This window comes from Amphibalanus amphitrite, unplaced genomic scaffold (genome assembly GCF_019059575.1).
Source record: "Amphibalanus amphitrite isolate SeventyFive unplaced genomic scaffold, NRLGWU_Aamphi_draft 001250F_arrow, whole genome shotgun sequence".
NCBI lineage: Eukaryota > Metazoa > Arthropoda > Thecostraca > Balanomorpha > Balanidae > Amphibalanus > Amphibalanus amphitrite.
Window position 1 is genome coordinate 182,269 of NW_024882743.1, and position 10,664 is coordinate 192,932.

The window sequence follows — 10,664 nt, forward strand, 5'->3', positions numbered from 1 at the left end:
ATGCAAAACTGAAAACAACCAGCAATAGCATCCACAGTCTGGCAATGACCAAACCAGGGTACAAGCAATAAACTACTAAGCATAAATAAATGCTGATGAAAGCATTCCATAAAACATAAAAGACCCTGAAAGCAAACTTATAGGAAGCTGAACTGAAGTCTATGTATGTGCACTGTGCAGTGTGCACTAGATATACATTATGGAAGAACCCAGACTTAAAGGAAGGGTGCCACCTTCCGAAATTTTTGTTCTATGAATCTATTTTACTTATTTGAATTTTTAGACGTGGTTAGCGCGTCCACAATATACAAAAAACCGAAACATTGCATTTAATACATTGGCCAAAAAAAAAGATCGTTGTTTATATCACCACTACAACTCAAGGTCGTTTGATGTGGCAGCTAGGACGGCTGGCATATCCTGTTGTCATGGCAACATATCATTCTGCCATTTGCATTGATGGCGCAACTGAGACAAAAAGATGAACAAATAAAAAGGAAGAAGATAACATGATTTGAACTAAGTTGTAGGTAACCAAGTAGGTAACTGTTGGCCATATTTCATCATCAAATAAGAACATCAAATAAGTCGAGTAAAGGTTTTTCCTTTACAATGCTTAAGAGATCTATGGAACCCTTCACCCTTCATGCAACTTACTAGAAAAACTTCCCAATTAAAATTTTAAAACTTAAGTGTATACCATAAAGAAAAAATACACCCTTTCAAAATGATAAAACATGCTTCAAAAGTATAACTTTTATACATACCTTTGCTGATTTCATGTTTTATAAAATACCCTTAACACGACGAGGAAATAGTGCTGAAGATTTTTGCCTGCCCGAATGCTGGCAGCAAAACTCGCAAATGATAACTTCACGTGCGGATTCAATGCTGACCGTCTCGAGCATAGGTAAGTGAAGCCGGTTTTTAGGTTCATGTGAGGCTAATCTTGTAAAAACTGCGTTGTGTCCAAAAGGTGGCACCCTTCCTTTAAATGAGATGTTGAAAATCAGAGCAAATGCCACATGTTACTTTATTTGCGTCTGGTCGGCATAAAAAAGAGCTATCAGCTAAACAAAATTTGATGCAAATTCATTGATTACCTATCCTACTCTATGTTCTGTTCCACCCTATATTACGAAAATAACACACCAATTACCCTTACAAAAAATCAAAATATAGACTGGCCGGCCCAAACATAACGCAATAATATAATACTGGCGCACTTCCGACATTCTGACAAGGATTGGCATTTGACTGCGTCAATTTTGGTCTCTGAGGCGAAGGAAAGCTGTCATTGATGACGCAATAATTTTCAATCAGTTTTTCTGTCTTGGTTTTTGAATGCCTCAAAACAGCAGTTATACATGTTACAAAACCACGTAGCTGGTCGCATTTATTTCTTTTGTCTTTTTACGTCCTTATCATTTGTATGCCGACAGATGACCAGCCGGAGAGCATTACCAAGACCATCTATAAAATCATTACATTTAATTTAGCATTTACTGTCTCTTTATTTCTAAACCGGTGATTAACCTCTGAATTGTAAAACTTTAGCTGTTGTGTAAAATAATTTAATCAGAATGGCACATGAATATGCATTATACAACAGTGTTTTCGCAACAAGTTCGACTAACTACGGCCGCAATAATTTAGTCGCTGTAACATTCTTTGCAATCAGCTGTTGGTGACGCTTCTGACGCATGTTTCCAGAAATGCGTGGTTCATTGGTGGTTAGTTGCAAGGCCATATATGTTATTTACATATATAAAAATCAAAATGTCTGTACGTATGTATGTATGTATGTATGTATGTATGTAACGCGTCAGTCACGCTTGGCGGGCTATTGCTCCGGAACGGTGCGGGCTACGGGGGTGAAATTTTGGACTTAAGTCGGACGCGTGCATCTGTTTGTCGTATTAAATTTTGGTGGGGGTGCGCTCGCCGGTTTGCACGTGGCGGGCGCATCTTTGCGGGATTTTGGGCCGCGGCCGGTTTCGAGCAGACGGCACGCGCCTTAGGCTCAGTTTCTTCGCTTCCAAAACTGGGTGAAATCAGAGCCGGAAGGTCACTGACCTTTGGCAATGAATACCGGAACAGGGCACCGCCGGCCAAGAGGAGACGCCAAATTTATTCTGGCAATGACTCGGCCGCTACTGGGCCGATTTTAATGAAAATTAATTTATTACGCGGCGCGTAATGCTGTCCCTCTTTACGCTGCGCGTAATGCTGTCCGTCTAGTTCACTTATATAAAAATCAAAACGTCTGTACGTATGTATGTATGTATGTATGTATGTATGTAACGCGTCAGTCACGCTTGGCGGGCTATTGCTCCGGAACGGTGCGAGCTACGGGGGTGGAATTTTGGACATAAGTCAGACGCGTGCATCTGTTTGTCGTATTAAATTTTGGTGGGGGTGGGTTCGGTGGTTTGCACGTGGCGGTCGCATCTTTGCGGGATTTTGGGCCGCGGCCGGCGCCGAGCAGTGAGCACGTGCCCTAGGCTCAGATTCTTCGCTGCGAAAATGATATTTCTTCCCGTCATGAAATAAGATGCCTTTAAGAAACAGGTAGATCGGATCTTTGAGATAAGCCCACTTTACAGATCTGACGCGCATGTGACATTTCTCAACACTCACATGACTATTCTGATGAATTTTGTGTTTTGCAATGTTTTCACCCAACCAAAATAATAAAAAGTTCAAAGTGTATTTTGAGTGGCAACGCAAGCAGTATTTGGGTAATTTCACAATAAAATATCAATAAACTGTCCTAATCAAGTCACGTGATGCTACCAGATTCTGTGCTCAGACCATATCGTGTCTGTTGGGGGTCGGAATTAGAAAAAAGCTCTTGATTGTCTTGGTAGCGCGGCAAATATGAATGTAAACAACGATGGCGTATTTTAGTCTATAGATTAGACCAGGATATTTATCCAAAGAGTAATAAGTGTTTTGTTTTCAAGTGTTGTAAGTAGTTCGTTTTTGTTGCATATTCCGTAAATGTACCCGATTACGTGATTGTCATGCGTCGGGCGGTGTCCGCTAACGCAGCGGCCCAGCGCCGTCGTCGGGCCCGTATGGCCGAGGCGGAGCGACAAGCTGAGGCCGAACGGAACGCGGCCCAGCAGCGAGCGCGCCGGCAGAGGGAGGCGGTGAGGGAGGCCGAGGCCGCTCGCCAGCGGGAGCGCGCGGACGACGACCGGGTGCGACAGCTCAACGCCGAGAGGCAGCGCGCGTTCCGAGCCGCACAGGAGGAGGGAGCTAGGCGGGCGGAGTTGGAGGCCAACGCTGAGCGCCTCCGCCAGCAGCGAGCGGCGCAAGATGAAGAGGCCAGGCGGGCGGAGTTGGAGGCCAACGCTGAGCGCCTCCGCCTGCAGCGAGCGGCGCAAGATGAAGAGGCCAGGCGGGAGGAGTTGGAGGCCAACGCTGAGCGCCTCCGCCAGCAGCGAGCGGCGCAAGATGAAGAGGCCAGGCGGGCGGAGTTGGAGGCCAACGCTGAGCGCCTCCGCCTGCAGCGAGCGGCGCAAGATGAAGAGGCCAGGCGGGCGGAGTTGGAGGCCAACGCTGAGCGCCTCCGCCTGCAGCGAGCGGCGCAAGATGAAGAGGCCAGGCGGGCGGAGTTGGAGGCCAACGCTGAGCGCCTCCGCCTGCAGCGAGCGGCGCAAGATGAAGAGGCCAGGCGGGCGGAGTTGGAGGCCAACGCTGAGCGCCTCCGCCTGCAGCGCGAGGCGCATGAGGAGGAAGCGACGCAGGCCGAGCGTGAGGCCACCGCGGCGCGCGTCCGTCAACATCGCGAGGAACAGGACGAGGACGCCAGGCACGCTCAGCGTGCTGAAGACGCCCGGCGCCATCAGCAGCAGCGCGCTGCCGCCCGTGCGAGGCCAGCCTCGCTTGCGGCCCGCCGACCGGCGGACGTTTTGTCCGGCGAGCAGGTGGTGGAGGCCGATGATGTCGGTGCGATGGTGAAAGTGTGTGCGTCGTGCGGAGCCCTGCGGTGGGCGGGTGAGCGCGCCACGTTCTGCTGTGCAGGCGGCAAGGTCCGCCTTGACCCGCTCCCGGCCCCGCCGCCAGTCTTACGCCGCCTTTGGACTGATGACACCTTAGAGGCGCGCACCTTCCGGCAGTACGTCCGGCACCTCAACTCAGCGCTGGCCCTATCGTCTTTGTCCGTGCGTGAGGTGCCGCCGCCTGCAGGCACCGGCGGGTACGCACCGTGTGTGGTGGTGCAGGGGCGGCTGTACCACCGACTTGGGCCGCTGGAAGTCCCTGAAGACCGGCCACCCTCCTTCGCCCAGATATACATCAGTGACCCGCTGGCCGAAGATCCGGAGGCTGAAGCGGCCATTCGACTCGGTCATGTGCGCCTGCCGGCAGCGACCTCTGCCGCCGTGCAGCACCGGCTGCTGGACCTGCTGGGACAGCTTCAGGCCATGCTGCGCCAAGTCAACCCCTGGGTGCACGATTTCATCATGGCTGCCGAGGTCCTGGCACGGGAGGTGGAACACCGGCAGCTGATCATCAGCGTTGCAGCCCGACCCGCCGGCGAGCACGCGCGCCGCTACAACGCCGCCGAGGGACTGCGCGAGGTGGCGGTCCTCATGGGAGAGGAGCCCGGACAGCACGACCTGGTACTGCGCCGCCGAGCTGATGGCGGGACCGGCGTGCTGCAGACCATCGATGAGAGCCACCGAGCGTGTGACCCACTCCATTTCGTCCTCCTGTTTCCACTGGGGACTACAGGGTGGCACCCGGCGATTGCTCAGGCGCCGCAGCCCGGCAGGGAGCGGCAGCGAATGGTGACAACGCTCCAGTTTTACGCGTACCGGCTCCAGATCAGGCCCCACCAGGACGACAGCCTCCACCGCGCCGGTCGCCTGTTTCAAGAGTTTGTCTGTATGGCCTACGCCAAGGTCGAGGCCATCCGGCTGAAGTACATCTCCACTCACCAGCGCGAGATCCGGGCGGACCTCTACCAGAGCGTCCGTGACGCCGTGGCGGCTGACGCGGAGCTCGGCCAGCAGGAGCAGCCCGAGGAGGGACGTGAGCAGGCTGGTGTACCGGTCGTCGGGAGACGAGTCGTTCTGCCGGCTACTTTCATCGGTGGACCCCGCCATATGAGGCAACGGTGAGCTACGCAAACAAACACCAATCTTAAATTACTAACCACTATTTTGTATTCGCTGAAGTCTTATTTGCACTATTACCACTCATATTAAATTTGCTTGAATGCATCATAATGCACTCAAATCAGCATAGCAACGTTAAAAAAAAACGAACAAACACCTGTGCTCACATTTAACGAATAAGTTAGTATTCGCCAATTCATTTTTGTTTGGACTATAATCTGCCTACAGGTGCCAGGTGGTCATATTTTTGGTTCTACGACAAATGTCACTTTCAAACAACCGTCAACAGCTTTGTGTTTGGACTATTTTCTGCCCATAGTCATGCTTTTGGTTCTACGGTAAATTTTACCTTCAAACAACCATCTAATATTATCTACATTTTTCCTCAACTTTGCAGTTACATGGACGCCATGGCCATCGTGAGGGCCAAGGGGAAGCCGACCCTCTTCATTACCATCACGTGTAATCCGAAGTGGCCGGAGATCGCAAACGCCCTGTTGCCCGGACAGAAGCCCGAGGATCGACCCGACTTGGTGGCTCGAGTGTTCCACCTCAAGCTCCGCCGCATCATCGGGGACCTGACCAAGCAGGCCGTCTTCGGCAAGCCGAGCGCCTTCATGTGGGTCATCGAGTTTCAGAAGCGCGGTAAGTCACAACATGGCTTTGACAGAAATCCCTGTACAGACATGAGCTCAGTCGCGGGGGGACGTGACACGCACCCAAGCAATATGCACATTTATTCCGATTTAAAGCTCACGCCTTAACGGCCAAATAAATATGATCGAAGAAGTCAACGTGAAAAAGATTTCGTCGTGTAAAGTTCATAGTGCTTCGCGTTGTTTTACCTTTTGACGGCGAATATAAATTCACTTATTGTTAGACTATCCCGCAATACACGGCTGCATGGCGGGTTGCCTAGCTTCTGTCGTATTAACGCAAATCATCTGCGACAATCGGTTGAGCTATACCAGTCAGAAATGTTTTGCGTCGCTTTAGCTTCTGAGGGCGAATATAAATTCACTTATTGTTAGACTATCCCGCAATACACGGCTGCATGGCGGGTTGCCTAGCTTCTGTCGTATTAACGCAAATCATCTGCGACAACCAGTCGAGCTATTCCGGCCAGTACAGGCGCTGGCGTTTCCATATAATTCACTTATTGTTAGACTGTCCCGCAAGACACGGCTGCATGGCGGGTTGCCTATAGCTTCTGTCGTATTAACGCAAATCATCTGCGACAATCGGTTGAGCTATACCAGTCTGAAATGCTTCGCGTTGCTTTAGCTTCTGAGGGCGAATATAAATTTACTTATTGTTAGACTATCCAGCAATATACGGCTGCATGGCGGGTTGCCTAGCTTCTGTCGTATTAACGCAAATCATCTGCGACAACCAGTCGCATTCCGGCCAGTATAGGCGCTGGCGTTGCCATATAATTCACTTAAAAGTTGAATCTGAGGGCACCCATTTTGTAACATAAAGTCCGTGGCAGTGTATTAAAAATGACAAAATACCGCTGCGTGTCAGTTTGCTTACCCTCTACCATACTAACGTACCGAAGCTACGCATCTTTAAATATCAGTCAAGCGATTCCAGGTCACACTAGAACGCATCAAAATCGTGAGTCTGACATTTTCTTTTTGTTTGCAGGCCTGCCTCACTGTCATCTCCTGCTCATCCTGCAGCCGGAGGACCGGCCTCGGACCGGCGCCGATGCGGACACGATCGTCTCGGCGGAGCTGCCGGACCCCACCGAATCGCCGCAGTCGGCCCGTCTGCAGCAGATTGTCCTCACCAGCATGGTTCACAACGAGTGCGGCGCTGCTCGGCCGACCGCCACCTGCATGAAAGACGGTCAGTGCTCCAAACGGTTCCCGAAACCGCTCTCCCACGAGACCATCTGGCAGGAGGACCGCACGTACCCCCAGTACCGGAGGCGCGGACCCGAGGACGGCGGCCAGCAGGCGGAGCACAATGGGAGGATGGTGACGAACCAGTGGGTCGTGCCCTACAATCCGCTCCTCAGCCTTCGCTACGAGTGTCACATCAACGTGGAGGTGTGCTCCTCTGTGGACGGAGTTAAGTACATTTTTATGTACATTTACAAGGGCTCCGACCGGCAGATGGTCCGCGCAGATCAGCTGATCGAGGCCGGTCAGGACGAGGTGGCAGCCTTCCGAGACCTCCGCTCCATTGGTGCGAGCGAAGCATGCTGGCGGCTGTTCAGCTTCGAGATGAGCGACCGGTCACCAGCGGTGCTGGCGCTACAGGTTCATCTCGAAGACCAGCAGCTGATCTTCTTCCAGCCTGGGGAGGAGCGGCAGGCAGTGGCTGGGGAGCCGCGCCACACGCAGCTGACTGCCTGGATGACCTACAACCGGGCGTCGGCCGGCGAGGACCCCGAGTGCCTCCGGGTGCTCTACCCGGACTTCCCCCAGAAGTACCGCTGGGACGCCGGCCAGAAGCGGTGGCACCGGCGCCGCAACATGCAGGCGGCGCCCACCATCGGCCGGGTGGTGAGTCTCACACCCAGGCACGGGGATGTATTCTACCTCCGGGTATTGCTGCATCACGTCCCCGGCGCCACGACATTCGCCGATCTGCGCACGGTGGACGGCCAGGTGTGCGACACACACCAAGAGGCGTGTCGGCGGCGTGGCCTGCTCCAGGACGACCAGGAGTGGGCGGAGACGCTGGCTGAGGCCGTCCGCACCCAGCGCCCCGGCCAGCTCAGGCAGCTGTTTGTGGTACTGCTTCTATTTTGCGCGCCGGCCGATCCCGCAACCCTCCTCCACCGGTTCCAGGCAGCAATGGGAGAAGACTTCGCCCACCGCCACCCAGAGCTGCCGCCGGAGACGGTGACGGGACTGGTGCTACTGCGCATCAGCGACTCCCTCCAGCGGGCCGGCAAGACGCTGGAGGACTTCGGCCTGCCGCCCGTGCCAGCTGAACACCAAGCAGCGGCCGCCGCCTTGGAGGGGGCCGAGGAGCTGCGGCGCCTGCCTCCCATTATACGGGAGGAGGTCGACTTCGACCGTGCCGACCTTCAGCACACCGTCGACCAGCGGCTGCCAGGCCTACTGCCGGATCAGCGCCAGGCGGTGGACACGGTGCTGGCCGCGGTCGACGGCCAGGAGCCGCTCGCCCTATTCTTGGACGCGCCAGGTGGCACTGGCAAGACATTTACTTTTAATCTTCTCATCTCTGCGGTGCGAGCCAAGGGCCTGGTGGCACTTGCCGTGGCGTTCAGCGGTATCGCCGCTACACTGCTGGACAGCGGGAGGACTTTTCACAGCCGTTTTAAAGCTCCTCTGCGACCGGACGACACCGTCATTTTCAACATCTCCGCCCAGAGCGAGCTCGCCCAGCTGATCCGGTTAGCGCGCCTCATCGTGATGGATGAGGCTCCGATGGCGCACCGGCACCACATCGAGGGCCTCGACCGGACGCTGCGCGACCTGACGGGGTCCGATCAGCTGTTCGGCGGCAAGGTGGTGGTGCTGGGCGGCGACTTCCGGCAGGTTCTGCCTGTCGTCCGGCACGCCAACCAGGCAGGCATCGTGGACGCCAGTCTCCGCCGCTCGCCGCTGTGGCGCCACTTCAGAGTGCACCGACTGCGGGAAAACATGCGCGCCAGGCTGGCGCAGGAGGAGAACCAACAGGCCGAGCTGGAGGAGTTCTCCACCTGGCTGCTGCAGCTCGGCAACGGCGAGCTGCCCACAGACGCCGATGGACGGGTCACCCTGCCGCCGGCGCTGGTGCTGGAAGCCGAGTTGCCGGCCGTCATCGACTGGACCTTCGGCAACCTGACCGACGCCGACAGCATGGCGTCCCGCGCCGTGCTGGCGCCCACTAACAGCACCGTCGACTCGGTGAACAGTTATGTCACCGACATCTTCCCGGGCCAGGCCGTGGAGTGCCTCAGCGCAGACGCCACCGTCGGGGAGGAGCAGGAGCCGGTACCCCAGGAGTACCTCAACGGGCTGTGTGTGCCGGGCCTCCCGCCTCATCACCTGCTTTTGAAGCCCGGCATGCCGGTCATCCTGCTCCGAAACATCGACCCGGCCAGGGGACTGTGTAACGGCACCCGGCTCCTGGTGGTGGCCGTCCACGGCGGCCGGCTCCTGGAGGCGACCGTGGCCTGCGGCAGCGCGGCCGGCCGCCGGGTTCTCATCCCCCGCCTGACGCTGCAGCCGCCGGACGACGCCTTCCCGTTCGAGTGGCGGCGGCGCCAGTTCCCGGTGCGGCCCGCCTTTGCGCTCACAATCAACAAAGCGCAAGGTCAGACGCTCCGGCGGGTGGCCGTCCTTCTGCGAGAGCCCGTGTTCGGCCACGGACAGCTCTATGTTGCCGCGTCCAGGGTCGGCCGCTGGCGGGACCTGCGCTTCGTCCTGCCGCCGGGCAGCGGTGGACGGACCGCCAACGTCGTCTACCGGGACGTGCTGTGAGCCGGCAGGACACCGCCCAGTTTCTCTACCCGCAGGCATCGGTTACGCTTTGAACCACCTGCGGGGTCTCTTTTCTGTTAAAAAGAGATCCATCTGCAATTCATTGTGGCCGCCTCCTCGTGGCGATTGTGGGTAACGCTAAGAGCCACACAAAGCACAGGTGAGAATTGATTTACGAAATGTTATAAGTCACTACTTAATTTCCACTATTGTGCCTAATTACTTCAGTCCAGCTGGATTTGCTAATTGCGATTCACTCACGGCTTAGTATGTACCTGTGCCTGAAACGTGACTATGTCTGAAACGTTATTATAAACATAACCTATATGTAGTAAATTATTTGAACTACACATCCAAGTAGCTTATCAGTCTGAATTGGTTAGGTCAATGACCTATTTATTTGAATTGTATCCATTTGGACCGCACCATTCACCTTTTCGCGTACATCAAGGCTTCTAGAAGTCACTATTACACAAAACCATTACTACTCGAACTGGCCAATTATGGGCAAGCCATATCCTCGCGACGCGAAGCAAGCGGCTTGCCGCTTGTTCACATATATAAAAATCAAAATGTCCGTATGTATGTATGTAACGCGTCAGTCACGCTTTAAGGGCTATTGCTGTGGAACGGTGCGGGCTACGGGGGTGAAATTTTCGACGCAAGTCGGACGCGTGCATCTGTTTGTCGTATTAAATTTTGGTGGGGGTGGGTTCGGTGGTTTGCACGTGGCGGGCGCATCTTTGCGGGATTTTGGGCCGCGGACGGCGCCGAGCAGAGAGCACGCGCCTTAGGCTCAGTTTCTTCGCTGCAAAACTGAGGGAAATCAGAGCCGGCAGGTCACTGACCTTTGGCAATGAATACCGGAACAGAGCACCACCGGCCAGGAGGAGACGCCAAATTTATTCTGGCCATAACTCGGCCGCTACTGGGCCGATTCTGATGAAAATTGATTTATTACGCTGCGCGTAATGCTGTCCCTCTTTACGCTGCGCGTAATGCTGTCCCTCTTTACGCTGCGCGTAATGCTGTCCCTCTAGTCACATATATAAAAATCAAAACGTCTGTACGTATGTATGTATGTATG

At 54.6% G+C, this 10,664-nt stretch overlaps 1 protein-coding gene across 1 annotated transcript; it reads left to right on the forward strand.

The window, feature by feature from the left end:
- Positions 1–3,080: 3,080 nt before the first annotated feature.
- LOC122371504 lies at positions 3,081–9,577 on the forward strand. The gene is made up of 4 exons (XM_043347882.1): positions 3,081–3,971; positions 4,299–5,128; positions 5,527–5,774; positions 6,780–9,577. The coding sequence occupies exons 1-4, from the start codon at positions 3,081–3,083 to the stop codon at positions 9,575–9,577; spliced, it is 4,767 nt and encodes a 1,588-aa protein (XP_043203817.1).
- Positions 9,578–10,664: the final 1,087 nt, after the last annotated feature.